The following is a 26,813-nucleotide window of genomic DNA, read 5'->3' as shown; positions in this document are numbered from 1 at the left end:
CCAAATATAACATGGTGTCAGAAGTAAATCAACTGTGGCAAACATCAGAAGTCTTTTTAGATGACATTGCGTAGAAAGTTATTTACATACTGTAATGGTAAAGGGGTCTGGTGTGGCCGGGTTGGGCCAACTTGCCTATAGTGGTTGGGAAAAAGGAAAACTTCGTTCATCTTTGCATAAAATTGCATTTGACAACTGTTAATGGTAACTTACAAGAGGGTTGTAAAGTTGTAAGCAAGTACTTAAGGAGCTCATTAAAATCAGTTAATAAGTACAGTATTTTTATTTTGCGTTTTCTCTCTATATAGGCACTGTTTTACTTTACATTGATTTCCAACCTCACAGCGTATTCATAGCCTATAACATTTTAACAGACACTATGTCAGGGAATTGTATAGCATACAGTAGTATGCATTGTGTGATGTCTAGGCCAGCATATATGCTAGAATAACTAGTCTATGTCAAAATTACCCGTTTCCGAATTTGACAGTCATTTTGTTCTTGTATATTAGTTACGACTTTCATCATTTGATTTTTCATTCGTGCACTTTATAGACCTATCACTATACGCTTTTGTTGCACACAAGCACAAGTATTTTAAAGTGCATTTTTTCATGGAGGACTGCAGGGACGCAAGTTTTTCTTAGCAGACGCAAACATTTTTAAGACATTGCGTCCCGTGGATGCAAAGTTCTGTTTCAAATTTCCTTGTAACAATACTGCTAATACTGCTCACCCCCACCTTAAAAATATTACCAGAAAACAGAGGGAAAGTAAAATGGTTAAATCTCCAACTGGTCCAGTGATATCATGCATTGTCAAAATGCCATCAAAGTATAGAATATTAGGTGTTAAGCAAGGCCAGTGTTGTTTTGCTGTTTACATCACAGTTTGTTAGGTTTGTGTTGTGAGTGCTGACATTCACATTTCTGAAATTCCTTTCTGTCACTCTCTAAACAAAATAATATATATTGTTTACCTTGAGAACTGAGAAAGCATTCCTTTCAAATGCATTGCTGGAGGCTCAAAAAAATGTCTTATTTTTGGCTCATACTAAAGTATTTTAGTACACAAACAATACTGTGATTCCCATTTAGTCAAAAGAGACAGTAATTTAGAGAAATTTGATGTCAAAGTTAGCAGATTCTCACTGACCAGAAATGTGAAGCATAAAAGCTCATGAACCTACAGGTGACCGTGTAACGTCATTCTGGGGAGCGTACCGCAAAACAATAACAATGTACTTTCCACGTACTTCTGGAGAGAAGGTGAAACTTTTATAACTTCACTCTTCCAATAAACATGTAGCAAGAAGAGAAAGAAATGGTTCTTAGAATTGTGCACACATTGGTTAACTCATTTTGTGTAGCAATTCTTCAATTAAAAGTGAATTATGGTTAAAATATTGCCTCAATTTCTGGTCATATTTCGTAAGGTTCGGTGCTATGATAGGCCAGTATACATGCTGTGCCGTACGATATCAAGGTCTTGCCACAATTGAAATGCTTACCTTGTGACATATGTTGACATCTCGGGTATTTATTCATTTGTTGCAATTATTCGTGTTTGCAGTTATAGTAGTTTCCAGTCAGTGGATGCAATATTAATCGAATCCATGAAATATAAAGCATTTGGTACGTCTCAGTCTCGCTGCCATAAAGTAAGGCTTTCAGAAAGTCACAACTCCACAAAAGCAGATACACAAACGAAGGGAACACCACGGTATCAAAAAAAGCGCCTGATAAATTCCATATTCCATGTACGAGTTTCAAAAGTTAAAAAAATGTGAAAACTTTTACTGTCTCAGTACAATATATACATGCCTATAATACATATCGTCTGTGTTAGTGTGCATCACTAAGTTAGGTCTGTGTTTAGTGTCGTGTCGTTGGTTCTGCTAAAGAGAACTATAAGTCACAGAGGGCCTAATGTACAGTGTACTCTTTTGTAATATGATATTTTTCTTGCACCTATGGGGAAATTCACGGCTGAAGATAAACAATGGAGTATGCACATTAGAATAATGAGTTTAGGCATATAGCAAAATTAGGGAGACTACACCTTTAGAGGGCCTCTGTGTAGACAATACTACCTATAATACGTGTTTGTGTCGAAGATAATTTCGCCTGCAGACAGTGGGAAACCCTTGGAGCGAGAAAGTCTTTGCAGGTGCTACTTATAAAGTTAATCCAAAGCCTGCAACGTTTCTTGTCGATTTTATGACTGGGAAATGTAAAGAAACCTAAATTTCGGTTTTCAGAAGTGTTTTTGCAACCTCCTACTGCACAATTTATTGGCATTTTGATTTTAACAGTATGACAGAGTGTCGTATCGGCCTAGTGTTTGTGCTGAAGTGAACAACTTGATCAAAAATTTTCCTCAACCGACTCCGCCCATGTACGTCACAGGGTGACCTGCAGTCACGTGAGTGCTTAGGAGTTTTTTGCGAATATAGCAAATTCCTTGTCCAAAAGTGCTAGGTTTGATCAAGTTTTACCCAGTCCCAAAAGAAAATAAGCAATGTGCCATACATCAATGGAAAGGTACCAGTGTATATATTCAATGTAATGTAAATTTGAACGGATATTAAAGAGGAGGCCGAAAAAACAACCAGCTATGCCTTTTATATTAAGCTTCAAGTCCTTTACAATCATCTGCTAATGAACAATCCTCTAGTCAAATATTTAGATTGTTCTGCATATCTTCATATAATTTCCTGTTCAAAGACATTTATTTCAAATATGATTCAACTTATATATATATGTGAAACAAATCCTGTAAGTTAGAGTAAGATCAGAAACTAAGGTACTTCTTAGTAAACTAGTCTGTTCTGTCACAATGGATCTTTCTAGCAGTGATTTGCATAACAGTGAGTACTACATTACTTTCTGTCTCTAGCTGGGAGTGTTATCACATTTCACTTTGTGATGGATGTTATTCAGAATAGCCTCTTGATGAGCTGTGATATTGATAGGTCATAGTTAACTGTAATGTAATGCTATCATGTAGTATGCATTAGACTCTGCTTGGGAAACCTCTCTTTCAGGTTAGAATGCTGTAAGAGAAGAGGATGCTAATAGTGGAAAATAATACATTTTCCTATGTTAAAAAAGGTTCTAAGAAATAATGAAATAAAAGTATGACAATATAAAACAAATCATCGCAACATAAATAAGGGCATGTTAAATATGGAGTTTTGATTAAGCAAGAGTTAGCGTTGTGTTATTTATTTGTATTCCCAAGCCTGTGGCTTGAAAATGCAATGACCAAAAAATAAATGGTGGTTCATATGGTAACTAGAACTACTTTTTGAGTAAAGGAACTGTGTTGTCTTTCGTGAAACTCATAGGTCATTTGAGGTCAAAGATTAAAACTTTTCTAAACATCATAAATTAGAGCTTGGAACTGATCCATATTTGGTTTGAATGTCCATCTATGGGAGTGCAAAATACACAAATATTTATAAATAAGTATTTATTAGCTCTACTTACATAGACCTATTTATTGTCTGTTAGGCCTCAGAATGCAACATTTGACATCTACAGTTTTATTTTTTCCGCAGAATGACCCCACCCCCCTCTACAACAACCCCAGGGTAGCATCAACTCCTTCACAATATCTTTGATTTGTGTCAGGTCCTTCCTGTAACACACTCAGGCACCATCCTTTGTCAGTCTGAAATTTGAATTATTTTACTAGCTATTTAGAGCTACAATGGGAGATAGTTTCCATGGTTTCACTGACTCAAAGGTAGCACTCCATATATATAACATCCTTCATTTGCCTCTATCCTTCCCATAAAGGTTCAGTCTGCTACTTCAATCAGTTGGGGGAAAATTTTTGGATTTACTAATTTTTATTTGCACGATCTTGCTTTTGGAGCTACTGACATAGACCTGAATTATAGTCTAAATATGCCCCAGAATGTACTACCATTTACATGGGTGTCACCTTCAATGACCCCAGGGCAACACCCCTCAATGAAATGTGATCATTTGCCTTTATTTCCCAAATTTGTTCATGTTTGGACATTATCCACTCCTGATGTGTCCAGGTTTTACGGGTGAACTATTGAACTTACCACTTGACTAATGACCAACATTCCATCAACTATACAAAAGCATTTCAAGGTTCCTAACATATGATTGGCCTTGATGCGATTTTGAAGGTTCCATGTTTGCTGTGAGATATGTGTGATGGGAATCAATTCAGTTTGTTTCACCCACTGTCAACAGTATGTTTGGTGCTGGGCTACTCGAAGGAGCTTGGTGTCAGCGCCCTGCTAAATTACAACAACAGTACAATAACAATTGTTTGTAGAACAATACTTCTGAAACATAGGGAGGCATGCTTTGTAAGCAATGCTAGGTCTGTCAATCACGACAATATATGGAGCTCACCCATGAAAAAATATCTTATCAACCACCTAATACAAACATAATTTATGGTACATATTTGCATAGTTTTGTTAATCGTCTTTGGCAACACCCTACCCTCCTTTAAACAACAGCGACTTGAGAAAGTACTTCCAATAGCAAACACACTCGGTTTCAAATGACAAACAGCTTGCTGGCAATTGGACCAGAAGCTCTTTTAGCATCATCTAGTGGAATTTCATCTAATCATGTTCACTCTTAATTGACTGCTGTTGACCAAAGTTGACCGAGGCATAAAGCTGTTCAATGTTGTTTATCTTTCCAACTCACAAACCGTATCATCATTTCATGTAGTTTGTTAGGTTCTGCCAGTTTGTTCAGACCATTGAAGAACAAATGTCTTCATTTTAAGCAAGTTAAATGGGAATCTAATTATAGCATAGGAATACCTCTCCCATAACAGGAGTTGCCAGCTTGTAAAATTCTTTGAAGCCTGATGACGAAGGTGCTAGTGAGAAGTTGCCTGGAGCTAGTTCTAACATAAACATTCTTCCAGTGATATATGGGAGGCACATCACATTACTCTGCAGCAGAAGACTTTAAAGACATGTTAAACTGAATCCCATGGATTGGTCGCAATTGCCTGTCCTGTCCTGTTCTGTTTTTTTTTTTAGGTCTTGCTGCAATATTTAACAGGAAATGAGTTTCTTTCTCTGGGAGGAGATGAAACTGCATGTTAGAGAGGAATGTTAATTTGTGCACTTGAGTCGACTCTACCAAAGTTGCCTGTCAAGTCGAGAGTTACAGATCTGTTCATCAGAACAGTGTAGTGCTTATGGAGAGAGTTGTAAAGTTATGTGTTGTGTTAGACTTTTCTTATGAATGTACCAGCATCATTATATAGCAGCTCTGTGCTAGCTGTTGTTGAGGAGTGCTGCCTCTTCTAGGTAAGGTTTCATCTTTTCATCATCAACATCATCATCAGTCGCTTTCAGTCATCTGAATTTTGCCTCTGGCCGAGGAGTAGTGTGGGTAATAAATATTAGCACTAATACGTGTCTCAGGAGCATTGAGATGACATTCTATACTGTGTTTGTGGATACATCTACTTCAGATGAATAAAATGAGAGCATTACAGATGACGTTGGAGGCTATTATGCAGACTCTGATTGTTACCTTTATGCTGGCCTGGCTTGTCATCTCATCATCTGCAATGTATCTTTGGGAAATATCGCAGAGTCTTGACTTTCTCCAGATTGAAAAGGAGCAAACAATTAGGAAGGGATCTTCTGAACCAACAACAGCTCATTTAGAAGAAACAACTTTAACACGGGCCGTCGGTCTGTTACACCAAGAAAAAGACAAGGTATTTCTTGTTTGTGCTGCTCAACTGCACTGACTGTCTATAGAACATTGTGTAGTCCGTATGATATCATTACCTTAACCTCTTAGTTAACGTTTAAAATAGTTTCTTCTCAAGCTAGAATTTTATTTCACATTCATGATTGGAAATGGATTGAAGTCATTTTGAGATGTTAAGATTACTTTGTATTTAATTTTTTGGAAAGTTTTCAAGTTTATTAAAAATCCAGTATAAATAGGATATATGAAAACATTTACAGTTATAAAGCTTAAAAGAGCATGTAATATATACTGTACAAATAATAAATCAAAAGTTAATAAATGAATTAAAGTAGGTTTTGTGGAACAACACCCTGAATAAATATGGCAGCGATATAAACGAAAGAAATTTTAAAACATTCTAAATTTTAAAGTAATTGTCCTATTTCTCAAATTATAATTAGTCTGATGTAGCAATGACTTCACCTCGTTTTAGTGGGTGTTTTTCGTCTCAATGGATTTTATGAGAAAGTTTTTAAAAATCTCTCATAGCTGCATTGTTAACTTGGTTAATAAGGGTGTTAACATCTAGGCTAAAAAGTTTGGCACAGTAACGAGGCTCTAATTTTTTTCTGATCCTTTATAAGTAAAAAATGGTTTCATGAAGGAACAGCGTATATACAGTAATATGAGGTTATATGTGGGCAATAAAAACATCCATTCTTACGTCTAACTTAAAATGTGGCACAATAAAAGATAAAGTAGAAATGATATAATAAACCCTCCTTAAAATTCTGGAAATCTGACACATAAAATATAGCTTATTGTCTATACACACCCCTAAATACATCATCTGTTCAGTACAGTTAACGTTGGCACCCTGTATCACAGTTTTCCTTGCTTTGGCAGTGAGTAGGCCCTCATGTTTAATATTGGAATTTTCAAAAATCATCTCTTTAGATTTCTTTGAGTTCAGAAGTAAGTTCTTTTTTATCACAGATAGTAGCAACATGAGATACCATAGATTCATAATTACTTTGATCCACATTATGTGAGGATTTAGATATTCTAACAGAGATTGCTGTGTCCTCTGCATATTTGATGACAGGACAGTTAGATTGTGATCTTATTTTCGTCAGTGTTAACTGTAAATAACAGTGCTGATAATGGACCTCCCTGGGGACCTCAACACTGATTTCAGATTTGTTGTATAAACCTTCATTCAATTTAATTTGTCTTGACCACCCTTTCATGAAATCAGCCAGCCAGTCCATAATCCAGATATCTTAACAAAGGTATTTGAATCATGAAGTATCTGAGTAGGTAGTACAGTATTAAAAGCACTGGAAAAATAAAAAAAAATGACTTTGGATATGCTTGTGCTTTTCATGATTCAGAGGGTGAACAATATTATGGACTAATGTGAGGACGGCATCCGTACAATAAACCCGCTTCCTATAAGCAAACTGACATTGTTCACCAAGTGTACCAATGGCATTCCTTAAATATGATAATAAAAGCTTCTGCATAGAGTTATAGCTTATACTGGCAATAACTATGGGTCTGAAGTCATTGACCGAGGAAGGTGTTTTAGCCTTAGGTATTGGGGATGTTACGGCATTCTTCCAGAAGTTGGGTATGTGACATTGGTTCAATCTTTCATTTAAAATATGTGTAAAAATTGCCAGCTTGTTCACCAGAGTAAACTTAAGAACCCACCAAGGAATTTGGTCACAGCCCGATGAAACACCTTGTGTAGGATCACATCTTTATAACTGTTGAGTTGAAACATCCAAAATGATCACTAAGTTGCCCAATGAGTTCCTTAGAAATAAAAACTGTTTCTTTCTCTTCAGGTTCTCGAACTGTCTTGATTAAGTCCCATAGGCTGTTAGAGTTCGAGCTTTTAACGGTAAACAGCTGACTTCTGTTTTTGTGAACAAGTCTGTTGATTTCCCTCTGTATCCGATTTCTCTTAGCTTTGTCCCTTGCATCAGTTGCCAGTTTCTTCTCCTTCAGTAAAACTTTTATCCTTTTATCTGTTGGAAGTCGCGTCATCATTTCAGAGACAGATGTTACTTTCTTTGGTAAACATTAATCGCTGAAGAATCTCACCACACTGGAGCTTAGGAGGTTTCGTGGTGACTTGATTCAGGTTTTCAAGATTGTGTATGGTTTTGACAATTTATCCTTCACCGACTTTTTCATCTTTGCTAATAGTAGTTGTACCAGAGTTCATTGTCTTAAACTCCAAAAGTCACAAAAGTAGGATTAATATTCGGCATAACTTTATTTCTAATAGGGTTGTGAATGAGTAGAACGGTTTGCCTGAGAAAGTTGTACTTGCAAGTAGCGTGAATGGGTTTAAGAATGCTTTGGACAAGCACTAATATTGTAATCGGGTCTGAGTGTTTGTGTCTTCAGTTTTTATTTCTCTCCTATAGGGTTCATAGATGGGGACTTGAGTGTTCCTCCTGATCCTGATCCTTTTTGCTACTAAACTAATGTAATATAGTCAGAGGTTAGTTCAGTCAGTTCATCAAGGCTGTCCGAGCTATTCTTGAACATATCCCAGTCAGTGGAACTCATCATATGTTGTAATGCACTGATATGGTCCCTCGACAGGTCCCTCTCTAATTTCATCTTCCTTTTCGTGTGTTTGCGATGTTTTTCTGTGAATTTGGGCAAAACAGTTATAAATGCTATTTAAGTGATCGGAAGTAGCTACTGGCAGCGACTTGATTATACTTTATTACAGTTTTCTTTGACGAATACACAGTTATATTGAGTGTATGTGATGAAGTCATGTTCATAACAGAAAGAACTGGTGGGATATGGTCTGTCATCCTCATTGTTAGCAGCATACAGAATAGTGGTGTAGCACTGTCAATAACTGTACATGCACTCTAATGCTATTGACTATTCATGGGACTCATTGTCTCCCAAATGATAGTAAGGGTTTACTGAGCAAACAATTAGTACTGGACTAATCCATTCAGTATGGAATAGTCAATTAATATTCAGCTAATGTGAATAACTGAATGGGATCATTTGTTCCATGTTTAACACTAATAAGTCAGAAGAATGGAAGACTCTAATTTGACTTGGCTATGCAGAACCGGGACTTGATTGTTCAGGACTCTGCTTTAGATTCAAACTCAGAGTCCAGCTAAACTCAACCTATTGTTTATTTAATTGCCCTGAATTAAATATTGATGATTGATGATTTCCGTTTCACCTGAAAGTCGCAAGTAAAATCATTGAGCCTAATATATTAGTAAATTCATTAGAAATTACCAAGATTTTGCATCAAAATGTTGTATATACTGTATATGGCTGTGAACCATCAACATCTGAAAAGAATGCATCTTTTGCCTGAAACTTTCAACCAACTAAATCATTTTGATCAATGCAATGCAGATTGTTCATTCAAGTTCATTTGTTTTGATAGCTTGTTAAATACCTACCCTATTTATACAGTGGATTAATAACATATATGTTAAGAATACCTTTTCATTGCCACAGAAAAATATTAATACTACAACCTCCATCAGTAATAGTAACATTATTAGTGGAACATGAACATCAAAAAGAATATATTAAGAATATTACCATATCCAGAGCATTTAATTGATACGTTTTCAGCATAACAGTAAATATTTTGCTGTTTTACAGTGTTGTTACTAGATCATTATCTTTGCTTGAGCATTATAGTATTATCTTTAACAGTAATTGGTACTAATAAGTAAGCAGACTACTACAACAGTTATAATACTAGAGAATTAGCATCACTAGCTGGAACACTGTTGTTGCAAATGCATCCAACCTAGTAGTGTACTTGCATTGATGCCATAGAATCAGAGAAAACAGTTTGCTAGGCCTCTCAATGAAACCATATCCTGGTTGCTAAGAATTCCCCTGATCTTCAGCTGTAAGATTGGTCTCTAAGGACAGACTCGGAGGGTATGGAAAATAAAGACTTCATTTTCTTATAAACGGATAAGCTGGTGCCTGTTGGGCATCTGCTTTTTGGTGCCACATTTCAGGTTATTGACACTTTAAGCACTAGTGTAGCATATGTTCTTGTCAATTGGTTGTAGGTTTTTTCATCCTAACTTCACACGTAGAGAGTTGCACTTGGCATCCATGTCGATACTCCTAATATGATAGTTGTAACCATTTGGTCCATTGCTATAAACTGTAATGTCCCCAAATTAACTGCAATTATTAGCCTTTGTCTGTTTGGATAAAATTTCATCATTCTTGGTATAACTGGTGTTTTAAAAAAATCACATTCTGTTAATATACCATATCTATCCACTAAGGGTTTAATATGAACATAGTGACAAGATACCAAATGCAGATTTTAATTTCCTTAGCACATTAATGTGCTGATTTAAGGTTATGGTTTCAGGGAAGAAGAAGAAAGGAATAATCAAGGATAGTTCAGAAAACCAACTCCTTATTACCTATTTTGCCAATTGATCGGCCGACTTTTGAGGATGATTGAAATTTAATCAATATCTTGTTTATATTATGTCCTTGAGCATTCTTTGAACTCATCTAGAGTCTGTGATGAACGCTCGTAGATGTACCTACTGTCGTAGAAAACAGATTTTGAGGTTTTATGCAGAGAGACTCTTCTGTGTTGTAACAAACCTTCCAAATTACCAGGTCTTTGCTGAGTGGGAGTTGATAATCCCTGGTTACATAGTGGAAAGAATGAAAGATAAAGCATAGTCTATTTGGACCTTAGAGAGACAGTAAAGGTAATGAAGATGAAGAAAAGTAACCATAAGCTTTGCATGTATATGTTGCTTGTAGGACAGGATTTTGAAATGTAAAGGTTGGGGGAGGGGGTGAGGGGGGTGGAGGACTGGATGGAGACTGTAGTTACACATTTCCGGTATTTCAGTTTCCTGAAGTTTCTCCTCAACCTGTAAGGTTAATGTTTGCTTTTCTTGTTGCCAAATGCAGAAAAAAGGAAAACAAATTCTGTTTGTCAAAATAGTAATGTAATGATCCCCAATTGGGGTGGTGAAATTTTCTAAGAGAGTGAGAGGTGTTGAGAAAGAATGGTTGACTTCTGACATATTAGAATGGGACAAAGAACAACAAAGATTGTCTAACTTGATAGTGTTTTTTTATGATCCAGCTTCTTTGCTGGATTCTTTTGTATTGTGATCCAGGGTATATGACAGATACTGAGCTACAACCAGGAAGCTGATGGCATTTCAACAACTTCCTCAATCATGTTATTAAACCATGGTTGTATTATTAAACTTAGCAGTCATAAAAGCCTATACATCACTACTGTTCAGGGTCTGAGATTTATAGAGCTTCCTTAAAGACATTCTCAGCATATCAATGAGGTAGCTTCACAGCTGAGAGGATTTTGCCAGCATGAGGGGAACATTACTTGTCAGCCAATCTATAGTAAGTCTGCAGACATGTCTATCTAGCAATACTACATTCATGTTTTAGGAACATACTTAAAACATTGGTGCAGATGTGATTAATGCTATTGTCTTCATTTTAATAATGTGCTGATATACTCCGAACGATAGGCATTTGCTTCAGTACAATAGTGTTTCCATTTTATCATAGATCTGCTCTTCACGTTGTTTGAGGTTTGAAATGAGTCAGAACTATATATGCTCAGTGTGTTTTTTAAATGTTGAATATGTTGTTGTGTGCAGGCTTGAAAGAGAGTAAGTTTTGAATTTCAAGGAATACTGTATCTGCCAGCCAGTCATATTTACTTAATGCTACTTAAATCCAGGTATAATATCATGTTATAGCATGAAAGATTTATATTCATGTAACCAATTGCATGTACTCATCAACTTACATTCAATGAACGCATCTCATTATTACAGTATTTTTCTAGGCATATATTTACTTTATGTTGTTCCTGTTGAGGCAGTTGATTGACAATGATTTTCATGATCCGTTCAGAATAACAAACAGTATATAAGAAGTTAACATCCTGATGAGGTACCAAATTTATGGGTTAAAATGTACCTTAAAGAGGTTTGCATTTGTAGGCATGGTGACGGTGTGTGCACCTAGGATGGCGGTCAGATGGAGTTGAGGTATGGACAGAGTGTGTCACAACTGTGGCAAACACTGGGGTAAATACTGAGGAGTTCTGTTTCAACTCCCTGATCTACCAAACAACAAAGGTAGTCTATTTGTAAGTTCCAGACTAGTATTGCAAAGTAAAACAAACCATTTGTGTGCTCTGTGTGGATGAAAAACAAGTGGCAGTTGAATTTTTGATGAAGTGGTGAAATAAACAGTAGTGTAGAAATAAAAAAGAGTATGCGGTTGAATAATGCATGATATAGCAATTTGTTATAATATAATCAGTTTTAACTAATTCTAGCACAAGTTGTAAATTTCCGTTCAAGGACATGAAGTGGCTTAGAATGGGAATAATTTATATGCTTTCGCAACATCTAATTGCTATGCCAAATAGGCAAGTTGCTACGTAATGCAAACATGTGTAGCCGGCAGTTTTTCTATACTGAAACATACAATTTCCAATGTTCCATTAGAAACAAATTCCGTTAGCCTGCAAAATGTTGACCGGTAATTACTCCCTGAAAAAATAGTAGATGTAACACTTTCTTAATTCCAACATTTATGCAACAATTATAAGTCTCCAACAATCTGATAACAAATCTCACCATAATCAGCGAAAGCCCTCTAAAGTATAACAAAAATACATGCATGAATATTAATGAGCTCAAATTTTCTGATCTTATGAGCATGCAATTATATACTTACATTGTATTATCCAAGTGCATGTGTAAAGCCATTTATAAATATCTATGGCATGGGAACCAAAACAATCCACTTAAATATCATGGGGCATCTACCTACCTATTATGACATTGATTCATCTTGTGGTTTTTGAGATATTGTGTTTACAAGCAATGTTTGGACAATTTTCCATTAATTCCCTCTAATGAATATTAATCTCAATTTAGTTCGAAATTACCATGTTGTTACTATATATAGTTACATCACCATACCAAGTATGAACTAAATCAGATATATGGTTGAATAGATACTGACATTTTATGTTAAATTTATGTTAAGTCCTGCCCACTTATAAGTATTCATGAGATGAGAACCACAATTAATAGGGCACATCCACACATCATGGGGCATCTGTCTACCAAGTATGACATTTGATTCAACTTGTGTTTGTTGAGATATCATGTTTACAAGTACTTTTTGACGATTTGCAATTAAGCCCACCCACTCATAAATATTACTGAGGTAAATTTTTTTGGCAAAGAACATACAGTTCTTACTTTGTAGTTACATTATACCAAGTTGAACAAAATGGGACATTCAGTTGAATAGATATTGACATTTTAAGAATTCTATGTTAAGCTCCACCCATGGGACTCATTAATTTTTATGAGATGGGAATCAAAAACAATAGGGCACATCTACACATCAAGAGGCATCTACCTACTAAGTGTGACATTGATTCAATTTGCGTTTATTGAGATATAATGTTTGCAAAACTAGCCGGCACATGCACACACGCACACACGTATGGCAGCATGATTGCCAAGGTTACTGAGCATTCAGCATCGTAACAAAGTAGAAAATAGACATGGGCCTTAAATGAAAAAACTTATGATAACTGAAAAAATTAAAATCCAACTTCAGTTTTAGCATTTGGTAACAAGTTGAAGTGTTCTTATGACATTAAACTGACCTATGGTTACCTTTGATTATTTCAGGGGACTTTTATATCACCATCTATGTTATAGCCTATCAGATAATTTGACCTCCTCAGGAGCTTGTAATGTACAGTAGAACTATCATAATACGACTGTGTTTCCATTTAAGGCCTCAGTGACACCTGATGTACCCATGGCAACAAGTACTCCAGTTACCCATTAGCTGCAAGGTCAAGGGTCATAGCTCATGTTTATGGCATGCTGTGTTGCCACTGCCAGGGTACCTGTAATTTGCAGTGAAATAAATATGTAAGTACAGCATGTAGGCAACAAGATGCTGGTCAGAAGGTTACAGTAAAATAGTGTATATGATAACTATGCTACTGTACTGTAAATTCCAGAAGCAGTAGCAAATGTGAACCCTGCTGCTGGGATAGTAGTCAGCAAGGGCAACCGGTTTATTCTAACAGATTTCAATAAGGAATTTAGTGACTAAGTTACTTTGTTAACAGTGACATTGCATTGTGTATATTATATTTTCATATTGGATGCATCATAATCTCAGAGTGTCTTGGAAGTTGTGATAAGCCTTTGTCATTGAAAATGAGGGCAATAACATTACTAATTGTGAGGCAGAGTTCAAGCCATCATTTGTTGCTTAAATCATGCTAGCAACAGTTTGGAACTGTCAGCTGCTTATTGCTACTCCTCATCTGTCTTGACTTTGTGTGCCATAGCCTGAGCCCCTGGACATGAAATTTGTCACTTGTAAAAGGATTGATTATTTGATTGTGTTGAACTCCATTTGGTCTTGTCTAAACATCTATGTCACTATTTAACTGAATGGCAACATTGGTTAAATTCTTCGAAGTAAATCAAATTCAGAAATGTAGTCACGTAAATGTCCAACCCATGTAACAATCATGTGAGGGTTATAAAAAGTAATAACATATGGTAGAGTATTTCTATTTATGCGTGTTGGAAATCTCCTTGATATTGACTCTGAACACTGACTTTGCTGTTGGCAACACCTTGCCATATACAACATGGTTCTACATGTCGCAATGTCTACCATACCTAATTGAGTATTACTACAAGATTCTCAATTATTCATAAGCTTGATGGTATTGAACATTCAAGTGATTTATTGCCCAAGGTATTTTCCAGGATTGGCTATGGAATGTGTAGGCTTTGGATCACTAGGACGCAGAAGGTCTAAACGTTCTGGTGTCCACAATCCATGGAGACTGTCACAGGTGAGGGATGAATATCAGTTTGAAGTGACTTAACACTGTCATTGTACTTACTGCAAGACAAATCCCTACTGATGGTGGGATGTAGTTTGATTTACTTTTGTAGAGTATTTACTATAATTCTTGGTAGTTCTCAGTAGTTCATAGCAAAGTTACTCTGCGCTGACCATAAGTTACAGGTTTAATAATAATAATAAAGGACATTTATAATGTGCCGGTATCCATCAAAAAAGACGCTCATGGCGCAGTGACAAAACAGTGCGACAGCAAAACAAAGAACAGTAAACAAAGTACAAGACAAAAATGCAAGCAAATATGGGCAACAGTGAACAATTAATTGAACAGTTTTCATCAGATGAGTCTTGAGAGAGTATGTAAAAGAAGCAAGAGATGGACTGTGTTTTACATGTTCTGGAAGGCTGTTCCACAGACAAGGGGCAGCAGCAGCAAAAGCTCTTTTGCCCGATGATCGATTTGAGCGATTTTCACACAGAAGTAATTTATTGTGTGATCTCATGAAACTGCAATTTGCGTGATATGGTTGAAGAAGTTCTGACAAGTAGAATGGCAAAGTTTTAACAAATAGCGATATGTGAAAGTTACCTTGCATTGAAGAAGTAGAGTCAGAAAAAATGAGTGGATTCCCATCCATGTAGTCATCATAGAAATAAATGTTGTTGTTGTTTGATTTTGCCCATGTTGCATTCCATACTCTTGTGATATTGGATGTGATTTAGCTGTACTGTGGCAACTTGTTAAAGTCCTTTTCCTTATATGCTAGGATTACATTTATAAATTGCTACACTGTAATTCATGTTATACTGTTCTGAAAAGCAGATATTAACATGCCACAGCTGTAAGATCAAAAGTGAGGTTAAAGGCCTATTGCAACTATTGAACATGGAAAGGTGATGGTTTGTTACCAACCATTTAGAACAGTAATTATGGACCAAACATAATTACCGTCAGTGCCTGTTCAGGCAAGCCACTGCAGTGTCTTCTATTAAAGCAGTGTCTTCCATGACTTATTTTATTTTCTGGACCTTTGGAAGGAACTCCCACTGTCAGGGGCGTCAATCCCAATTGAAAAGGGGGGTGGGGTGGGGGTGGGAAACAAATGACTGAACATGGATCAAACTGAAGGAGTGTGTGACTGCACACTGTGGGTGCCTTTGTGCACAGCCTTTATCACGTGGGGTCCAGGGGTCTGCCCTATGGCCCCTGATGATATTAAAGATACTTCAGGGCCATAGCCTCGGTAGAATCCCTTGGGGACAGGGGGGGGGGACAGTTGAGGAACATTGAGAAACATTTATTGTCCAAATGTTACATAGTGATAGTGATGTGCATTAATATCATGGCTTTTTTAAAGAAATTTTAAGCGGTGGACCATTTCCTAAAAGGTACCATCATGACACTAAGCTGAGCACCATCATTGGTTAATTGGCACACAGGGTAGCAAGAAAGTTTTTGCCAATAATGCTCTCCGGATTACCAGAAATGGCAATTCACAGGCCTTGCAAGTTGCATCTAAACATTCTTTGTTTTGAGATCTCATGCTTTGTTTCCCCCCAAAAAAGGTAAAATCAACATTGTGGGGAAAATAGGACTTTACGTTACTTTCTAAAGCTCAACTCTATTCATTGTTTCACACAGGTAAATTAAAACTAGGGCATTCTGATGGTAGCTGTAGCCTATATATCAATGCTGAAGTGAAGCCATATGGGGAATGTAGGTGAAAATTAATTGTTAGGTTTGCGTTATTATTATTTGTTTACATGCCAAAAAGGTACCTACTGGGGGCCAAATGAGCAGAGTGGGTGGGCCATGTAGAAGCTGTGCCTCAATATTAAATTATACCTAGTTCAAAGCACTGGGCACTGACTCATATAGGGGCTAACAATGAAATAGTAATACAACCTACAGTACATAAAACATATAGACGTAATAAATATATTTTTAAACGGTTGCTTCACATTGAACTGCTACACTGTTCACGCAGGTTAAATCATAGGAGCTCTCTACATTTATTGTTATTCTAAAAAACTTGTGAAAACCAAAACAAATGCACGGTCATCACACCCGCGATCGTGCATATGTGATTAGTGCTTGAACTAAACCTTGTGTTCTATTTGAACAACATTTATACAATACGTGCCTAGAATCTTGAGGTTGCACATAATACTGACTAATGAAATCAGAAGAAATGGAAATGTACATTTCACTAAAACTAACTGAAATAGCTCATACTGTCCAGGCATTCTTACTATTATGGGCCTACTCTCATTAAGGAAGTGCAAATCTCAGGGGGGCAGCTGCCCCCCCCCCCCCACAGGATTCAGCCCTGTACTTGGCATCAGTTAACTTAATCACAAATACAATATTTTGTGAACATACATTCATCACTACTGAACTTGATGTATTATGAGTCACAACAACATGAATAGCAAGATTAGCACCTAGGCTTAGTACCATATATGTATTTGTCTCAAAACTTCTATGAAATGTATAATTATCTCAAAAACAATTAAAAACTATCCATGAGTGTCATTGCTAACCAAACTGTATGCACAGTATAATTGACATATAGTGTTATAATATATTGCTTGTATGTGATAATACAACATACTATAAAACATAAAAATAATATACTGGAAATAGGATTAGTGAATGCTATGGGTTTTCATTATCTGATGGCTTAGCAGATAGCCTCAGTGGTTTATCGGCGCGGTTCCATTACGCTATAAATGAAATATGTAATTTTGAATTTACTTCGCTCCTCGCTTACCTGTCTCGCCACAACCTTAGCACCCTCATTCTACCGCGCCTAGAATGTCCTGGTAACCTTTTAACACTGTGCACCCTCTGTGACCCGGCTTCACGGGTCACTGCCCATCCTTCTCATTCTACCAACCAAAGCGTCTACATCGTTATTTTCGAGCGGATATTATTCCATCGATTTCTGTCCAATTTTGGTTCCTAGAATCGGAAATTTTTTCCACCTACTGTTTGCTGAAGCATTTCTAACCGTTGCAGCCCGATAAGTATCCTTTTCCTATTCTTGGGAGGTTTTTTAGGGCTGGTGTTTGTTAGCGGCGCTCGTGCCGCTTTTTCTGTGCAGAAAACTTGCGTGGGTAGCAGTTCTGCGATTTGTTTACCGTAGTTACGCTAGTTCCCGCCTTTTTAGGCTACACACGCTATCACGCTTTCCCTCACCCACTGTTTAGTTGTTCACTTTTGTTGTTCACTTTATTTCTCCTGCCTTCATTATTCGTTATTTTCGTTTTTCGTTGCCTTCTCTCCTCCCTGCCCTTCGTTAACTTGCTAGTGAGTTAGACATTTGTGGGTCGGCTTAGGCCTAATTGTTACCATTGTAAGCCGCGGGCCTCTAGCCGAGGCACGGTGTTAAGCCTAGTGTGTTTTCCCACAGATCTTATTGCTTCTCTCCCCCTTTTAGCTTCCCCCTCTCCTATCGTTTTGTTAGATTTTTTCTTCCTTAACCGGGGTTTTTCAGTCATGTCCAGAAGCCAGTTGAAGTGCGTTAACTGCTCTATGTTCCGGCCAGGGAGGGCCTGGGATGAGCACGATCTCTGTCCCAAGTGCCGTACGTGCACGAGGAGGGACCCCTGCCTAGTGTGTATCAACTTCACCCCCAACCAATGGCTAGACATTGATACCTGGCTAGCAGGCCAGAGAAGCAAACTTCAGGATAAACTCGACCTGCTCCCCATCCCCAGTGGGTCCCGAACAACGGGAGACCGAGCACAGTTAGGAGAGGAAGAAGAAGGAGAGGTGTTGGAGAGGGGCCCAGTAGGGGCCGAGGAAGAAGGAGAGAAAGGAAAAAAGAGAGAAAGAGAGAGAGAAAGTGCCTCCCACGGTCCCGGCGACGTCCGGATCAGTCATGACCAAGGGGAAAGGCAAAGACAAGGGCAAGGCTCCGGCCAAGAGAAAAGTGCCCAAGAAAAAGTCCGGCCTCGCCGGCACCGAGAAGGCTTCCCAACCTGGGTCGCAGAGAAATAACCCGCCGGAGAGGCAGGTGCCACGGGCACTGACAAGCCCAACTCGAGCTCCTTCCGGGGCGCACAGCAGAGAGCCAGAGGCCGGAGGATCGCTGTCCAACCAGAGCCGGTCCCGGAGCGGGGACCGAGAACCACAGCCATCACGATCCCCAGCTGGGATCCCCGACCGAGAGAGCAGAGGAAGGAATCCCTCACGCAATCCGGCCAGACGGGAGCGCACCCGATCACGGTCCCGATCCCCCAGACGAGGTACCAGGAGGGGATGGTCGCCAGCATCAGACCAGTCTTCCGACTCCTCCGATGATGGATACCGTAGGGCTAAGAGGAGGTATCGACCACACAAACAGCGTCACCAGGAAGAGCCCTCGTGGCTAGCCCAATTGACAGGTCTCCTAAAGCCGCTCCTCGAGAGAGAACAACAGAGAGCCGAGGCAGAAACAGAAGCCGGGAGCCAAAAAGCAGCTACAACGACCACTACGGTCCCGGAACCCCCCCTGGAACCGGAGGCAGTCACCCTCGGAGAGGACACTCTGGACTGCAGAGCCTCCGTAAATCTATCGGGTCTGGAGGACAACTCTGACGTCCCCCCGGAGTTCGACCCTTTGGAAGAGGAGTTCCCAGGCATCTTCGAGGAAGAGGAAGCTCCCACGGCGGGAGGCAGTTTACCCCCGGAACTAACCACGCGGGTGGCAGAAATCTTCCGCAAACACCTTGGGTTCGAAGACACTCCCGAAGTGACAACTAAACCGACCCGAGTTTCCAAACTCACAGCCACAGGGGAGACCTCTACCCGTCCGAAATCTACCATTCCAGTCGACGCCTCCTGTTATGACAGGTTCGAGGCTATCGCGGACAAAAAGAGATGGACCGCGTTCCCGGCAAAAGCGGAACGAGCCATCAGGGTCCCAGACGAAGCATGGAAAACCCTTTTCAAATGCCCGACCATACCGCAGGAGGCTAGAGAAAAGCTAAGGTCCGAGCAGGGCTCTTCCTCCTCACACATCTTCAAAAATCCTAGCCAGAAGAAGCTAGAAGAGCTCCTAGTTGATGTCGACCTGGCCGCACGCTCCGGAATGAAGTTTACTTCTGTTCTCATGCTGACCGCGGAGATGCTGATGAGATATCACCAACAACTTCCACAGGACGATACCTACGTGTCCAGAAACGAGGCAGGCCAACTTTTACTACTCCTCGGACCGCTTGTGAGACTGGCCTTCGACCAGTTTTCTAGAGTCTCTATACGTTCAGTCAAGGCCAGGAGGGAAAACGTCATCTCCTCCATCCGCTGGCCGTCCGTGGAAGCTAAGGAGAGAATGCTAGCCCTGCCCTCCTTGGGAGACGACCTCTTCGCTGGTAGCTTCCAACAAAAACTCCAGGAGGAAGTCTCACGCAGAGAGACATTAGCCAAATCGGAATTCCGCTCCTCTGAGAGATTCAGGTCAAGACCGCACCGCCTAAGAGAATCTAGACCAACCAGAGGAGGCAGAGGAACGTCCCTCAGGACACCCATGAGAGGAACCCCACGGGGCAGATCAAGAGGAACAACTAGCCGACCACCTCGCCCGTGGGGAACACGAGGCTCAGGCAGAAGCCTGGCGATGACCCGACGGGACGGCGACCGCTCCTCCACTAGACCACCGTTTGCCGCCCGGCCCTAGGGGTGCCCACCTCACCACGGCAACGCCGCAGGTGGGGGGCAGACTCTCACTTTTCACCCAGCAATGGGACATTTTGGGCGGGGACAAGTGGGTATTGGAGACGATCTCACAAGGGTACAAGATAGAGTTCACCTCCGCCCCGCCCTCCGGGGAGGGGGGAAGACCTACTCCAATACCCACCGACCCCATCCAACAAGCAGCACTAGAAGGGGAAGTATCAGCCTTGCTGCCAAAGCGGGCAATTGTAGAGGTGTCGGGAGAGGCGGGACCCCTCTTCCGCTCCTCCCTGTTTCTAACACAAAAACGGGACGGGTCTTGGCGCCCGATCTTGAACCTAAAACCCCTCAACAAAAATTACGTAGAACCAAAACGTTTCCGTATGGAGACCCTAAATTTAATCCTACCCCTGCTCAGAAAGGGCATGTGGGCGGCAAGCGTAGACCTACAGGACGCCTACTTACATATACCAATACATCCACGTCACCAGCGGTACCTAGCCTTCCAATACGCCGGAAGGAGATTTACATTCAGGTCACTCCCGTTCGGCCTGTCTACGGCACCAAGAGTCTTCACAAGAGTGGCAGGAACGGTAATCGCCTACCTCAGGAAACAAGGAGTAACGCTGTACGCCTACCTCGACGACTGGCTCATAGTAGGAGAGTCGAAGTCCAGCGCGGCACACAACGTACAGAAAACGGTGCAGACCCTTCAGGAACTGGGTTGGATAATCAATCAAACAAAATCCCAGCTAACACCAACACAGACGATCCAGTTCCTGGGGGCCAGACTAGACTTCACCACAGGCATAGCCAGTCCCTCAGAACAAAGGATAGAGGCAGTCAGAGCGGCCACAGCCCAGATCATATCGTCACAAGAGTCACCCACAGGAACGTGGCTCCGAGCCCTGGGGCTAATGTCCAGCCTGGTCGACGTGGTGACATTATGCAGACTACGCATGCGTCCGCTGCAACTCCACCTGCGGAAAACGGCCAACCTGCTAACCCTGGACCAGACAGCGCCGATCCGCCGATCGGAAGACATCACCCCCCATCTACAATGGTGGCACGACACAGGCAATTGGGACCAAGGGGTCCCCTTCACCACCAGTTTGCCAAACACATCGGTCACGACGGACGCCTCATTGACAGGGTGGTGAGCCCACTGGAAGAACTTGACAGCCTGGGGGACGTGGTCCACAGCAGAAAAGTCATGGCACATCAACTCACTAGAGATGTTGGCTGTCAAACGGGCCCTAGAGTCGTTCCACGAACACCTGAAAAATACAGTAACCACTGTCTTCACGGACAATACCACCGTGGTAGCGTACATAAACAGGCAGGGGGGCACTCACTCCGAGAGGTTATGCCAGCTGACCTGGGAAGTCCTGATGACAGCCAAGGACTCCGGAATGACATTACGAGCGTCCCACATCGCCGGAAAACTAAATGTGATGGCCGATGCTCTATCCAGAGGACAGATGGACCCAAACGAGTGGGCACTGTCCCAGAAAACATGCAACAGGATCTTCGAAATCTTCGGCAAACCAATGGAGGACCTGTTTGCGACGGCGGAGAACACCAAACTCCAGATTTTTTGCTCCAGACAATTCCACCCCAGGGCGCACCACATCGACGCCATGTCCTTCCCATGGAACAATCTGGAGGCTTACGCCTTCCCGCCGCTCTGCATGATCGGCCAGGTCCTGAGAAAGATCCGCCACTCCAGAGGAAGAGTCATACTGATAGCCCCCTTCTGGCCCCGCAGACCATGGTTCGGGGAGCTCCTACAACTTCTAATGGACACCCCAGCGATCCTACCGGACACGCCCCATCTGCTGTCCCAAAGACGGGGGACCCTCATCCACCCAGACATCAAAGGGCTACAACTAGTAGCGTGGAAGTTGTCAGGACTTCCCTTCGACAGAGGGGCTTTTCGGAAGCGGCCGACGCCAGGAGGGCAACAACCGTTGCTACTTACGATTCCCGACTACGCAAGTTCGGGGAATGGTGCCACAACAGACAGGTACTGCCATCCGAAACCTCTTTGGCACAGGTGGTAGACTTCCTTCACTCCCTCTTCGAGGAAGGCAAGCAAGTGTCGACCATCAAGAACTACAGGTCGGCAATTACCGTTATACATCGTGGGTTTGCAGATGGGTCCACCCCAGGCAGCAACAGGGACATCTCCCAGCTCATCAGGGGGATGGCGAACAGGCGCCCCCGAATCAGGCGACTCGCGCCCTCGTGGAGTTTGTCAGCAGCGCTGCAAACACTCACCAAACCGCCGTACGAACCCATGGCCTCAGCCTCGCTGGCATCTCTTACAAAGAAAACGCTATTTCTGATCGCTCTGGCGTCAGCAAGAAGAAGAAGCTGTCTCCACGCTCTCTCCACCAAACAGAACCATATCAGGTTCGAGAACCACGGGGTAAGAATGGTCCCCGATCCGGCCTTCCTAGCCAAAAACCAGGTCCTATCCTTCCTGCCGGGGGACATTTTTATCCCCGAAATAAAATCCCTCTCTTCAATCGCAGAGGATAAACTGTGGTGCCCAGTCCGAGCTCTCAAATGGTATCTAAACAAGACCCAACACCTTAGAGGAACAACCACGACCTTGTTCATCTTACCGAGAGCACCTTATTCAGCGGCGTCCAAAGACACCATTTCCCGATGGCTGGCGGAGATCATCCGCCCGTTTACAACCGGCACAATTACACCGAGAGCCCACGACATCAGGGGAGTAGCGGCCTCAACAGCCCTTTTTGCGGGAGTCCCAGTGGAGGACATTCTCAAGGCAGCAGCCTGGCGAACGCCAACAACATTCGTTACCTGCTACCTTTCGGACTCTCTACAGGCTGAGACGGCGTTTTGTAGCGCGGTGATGCGAGGTCCGGCGGGTATCAGGTCCCACCCCTCGGGCCTCCCACCATCGGGCAGTGCCACTCGGTGCTAAGGTTGTGGCGAGACAGGTAAGCGAGGAGCGAAGTAAATACTCCAAAACTTACTGGTTTGGATATTTACGAGTGACGAGCTTACCTGTCTCCATTCCCGCCTCCCTCCCCCGAGGGGGGTGGGACGCAGCCGGACGGAGGAGCGGTCGCACTGACCTGACTATACACCTTCCTGTACAGGCCAAGAGACCTGAGAAAAAAAGGAAGGGCCTCCACCGAACGAGTCCTCGCCCGGCCACCTAATTTTATCGGTGAGTTCATGGTAAAAAATTTTTTTTTTGACGTAGGAACGGGTAGTAACTCGTAGTAACTTGTAGTAACCGGTAGTAACTCGTAGTAACGTGTAGTAACTTGTAGTAACTTAGTTCCACCGTGAGTTACTGGGGTTTTTAGTGTCGTATAACCCCCTTTTCTCTATGAAGTAATGTTCTTCTCACTTCGATTGTCTCATTACTTACCTGTCTCCTCACCACATCTACACTACAGTGTTCGGGGCGTTGGGCCTAACTTAAGAGTATCTCCTGCTATTTTTAGGCCTCTTTGTTAGAGTTAAGGGGTCAGACGTGGACGGGGTCGTAGAGGGTAGTCTCCCTCCCTACTGGGGGGAAGTACTCCCCCTCCCGTCAGTAGCGTCAGAATTCGATGTTAGTTCAGGAGTCGAGGGGGTAGTCTTCCCCTTCTGTCGGGGAGGACTACTACTCAACTCCAAGGCAGAGACCACTTTGGAGGGCTTTGGTCTCATGAGAAGGATGGGCAGTGACCCGTGAAGCCGGGTCACAGAGGGTGCACAGTGTTAAAAGGTTACTAGGACATTCTAGGCGCGGTAGAATGAGGGTGCTAAGGTTGTGGCGAGACAGGTAAGCTCGTCACTCGTAAATATCCAAACCAGTAAGTTTTGGAGTATTCAACCCAGTTGAAAAGTTCTATTTTTCATCGTGGTTGAGCAGATGAGAATAAAACATTAATAACTACTAACATCATAGCACAATGTTTGAGCTCAATTTATGAGATACACTAGTCATTATGAGCCTAATTGTCCAAGTGCCTACACTAGTCAGTCATTAAACCTGGGGTGGGAGAGGTGGAAATTTGATATTGTGTCTCCCACCCTTCAGAGTGGAGAGAATGTGTCCCCCTGTCTGTCCATGATTTGACCCCCTGCCATTGTTCACTCATTATTGGGGGCAGTTTCACAGGAATCTTTAATCATCAGCAGTCATCCACTCCACATAATGTGCAGTTTTTAGCATTGCCCTTTCCTTGGAGATGGAGGCTGATAAATTTGAAAGGGTGGGGAGGACTTCCACTTTCTCCAATAGACAGTTGTTCCAATGGTATCGTAAAAAGTAAATAGAAAAAGCAGTGTATGAAAATCACAGATTAGTTTGCTGATGGCTTTTTCTGTAGACTGGGGTTAGCTTCAATGGGAAAGGAAATGATTCATATTAGGTGCTGCAGAGAGGAATGCAATGCTTCTAATGTGTAACTCTGACAGTAAAGATTGGCTAATAGCTCATGCTTTGTGGATTCACCTTGGTGATTAAAATAACCCTATTACTTTCTGTGATGGTCAAAGATCATGTAAGGTCAACAGTGGTAAAGTGGCTTCTTGTATTGAGCATACATATTAATAGCTACCAAAGACAACAGGTTTCTTCTCAGGCCTTGACAAATATTTTTAAAAGTACTCGCTATTTGTACTTTCGATTGCGACAGCTTTTCTCCTTAAAACCACAGAGTGCATTTAGATTAAGAAACATTTAATCTACTTCGGAAGTTTGTTTTCCAAAATTCATTAGCAAACAAGTATTGACACTTTAATTGTTTCCAGGATTGCAGAAGGATGTTGGCAAATACTAGGATCTAATGGAGTTATCAGAATATCAGAGCTGGTTGTTTACGTGGATACCATATGGCATTTGACATTTCAAATGACAATTAGTTTGTCTTGGTTGATAATGGTTTTTGGCTATTGGAGGGTTTATACCAGAAACAAAAAATTCAGGCAACAGCTTATTTTGTTCTTTTGTTTTTTCGTCCTTTGTTTGACTACATAGCGTATTTTCCTGCCCTACGCGCATGGGGCATCCCTTCAACCCTGTCTGAACCATTTTCCACCCTGTGTGGCCTAGCTTACTTGATCCACCCTTCATCTTCTCGGTTTCACATTCGGTTTGGCCTGCGTGTATACATTCCTCTTCAAAGCATCAAAATCCTTAGAGGCCACTTCATAGGGTGCTTTTACACTAGATTCGGATCAGATCCCCTGATGGTATCATTGCAAACTTGATCTTGACGTCCGGATCAGATCCTGGTCTCTGCCAGCATCAAAATAGGAGGATCAGATCAAGAACTGGACTGTGTTTACACTGCAGCCGTGATTTTGACGTCAGGATCAGATCCTGAAGTCGAGATCTGATACAGATCTAGTGTCAAAGCACCCTAACTTTTGCCCCAGATTTCCTTGTGGCAAAAAAAAATACACTATGATTTTTAAGGATACTCCAGTTGTCAATGTGGGTGTCAATAAGTATTAGAGGATAAAGTTCAAGAGATTTGGGAAGGCTGACATTGCCTTAATGGCAAACCTGGTAAGGCTTAAAGGCTCTTACTCAAGAATCAATAAAAATACTGGACAAACTTACCAGAAATTAAGAAATTACTGTTTCCAAGTTAAGGTGTCGCTTCACCACAGTATACACCTGTATGCTCATCTATAGGCAGTAGTTGTACACACACTTGTGGAGAATTGTGTATTGCTTGAATGGACTTGAAAGGAGTTTACGTATGTAGTTAGTAGTAATAATGCAATAACCATGGGGACAGTATGACAGTCTAAAATCTATATCTGAACTTCTGAAGAAATGGAATATTGACAGTTCTTATACACAATATGTGGCTTCTTGTAGTGAGAACAGTTTATTTGAAAATATAAAATGCTTGTACAAATAAGGCACATGGTTGCTTTTATGATCCGTAAAATTTCTGGCATTCTTGGTGGAAATTGAAGTAAGCTATTGTGACACTTACATTATTAATCACTTGTAAAGGGAAATTTGACATTTTCTTCATTGTGGTTTTAGTTTTATCTTGTGGATTGAAACTTGGCAAGGTAATGATCAGCGTAGTTTATTTCAAATTTGTGCTCTCCTATCCCACTGGCACCTTTGTAGTTTTTATTTCTACCATTGGTCTGTGAATTAGGGAGCAAATGTTGAATAATTCCAAGTTTATGACAGTGTCGGCTAGTATAGCTAAACAAACTGCATGTATTATTCTGGAATTGAACATCCATCCATTCCTGTTGAAAGTTGAACACAGTCAGCATCTGCAGTTAATTAAACCACAAGCAATAAAACATGATATCTAATAATTGAACATACTAGAAATAGTATATAAATTCTCTGTTCTACCCTCTTGAGACTTGAGGTTTCTATAATATATGAACAAGTGGAGTGTTTGTTCTCTATAGTGACCATTAAAAAGAGATTTCTCTGAAAACAAGTCAAA

At 41.1% G+C, this 26,813-nt stretch overlaps 1 protein-coding gene across 5 annotated transcripts in view; it reads left to right on the top strand.

Moving 5' to 3' along the window:
• The window catches only part of LOC139968995 (ras-GEF domain-containing family member 1B-like), an 87,111-nt gene that overhangs the window by 17,565 nt on the left and 42,733 nt on the right, over positions 1 to 26,813 (top strand). The window contains exon 1 of one of the 5 annotated variants that reach the window (XM_071973658.1): positions 5,077 to 5,742. The exons of 3 other annotated variants lie outside the window; for them this stretch is intronic. In XM_071973658.1, coding sequence (XP_071829759.1) covers positions 5,491 to 5,742 — 252 coding nt within the window. In that variant the 5' untranslated portion in view covers positions 5,077 to 5,490. Of the gene's footprint in view, positions 1 to 5,076; positions 5,743 to 13,855; positions 14,680 to 26,813 lie in introns of those variants that run through there. One more of the 5 variants, XM_071973660.1, reaches the window with a different exon arrangement.

This window comes from Apostichopus japonicus, chromosome 6 (assembly GCF_037975245.1).
Source record: "Apostichopus japonicus isolate 1M-3 chromosome 6, ASM3797524v1, whole genome shotgun sequence".
Taxonomy (NCBI): Eukaryota; Metazoa; Echinodermata; class Holothuroidea; order Aspidochirotida; family Stichopodidae; genus Apostichopus; species Apostichopus japonicus.
This window is presented reverse-complemented; position numbering and strand designations above follow the sequence as displayed.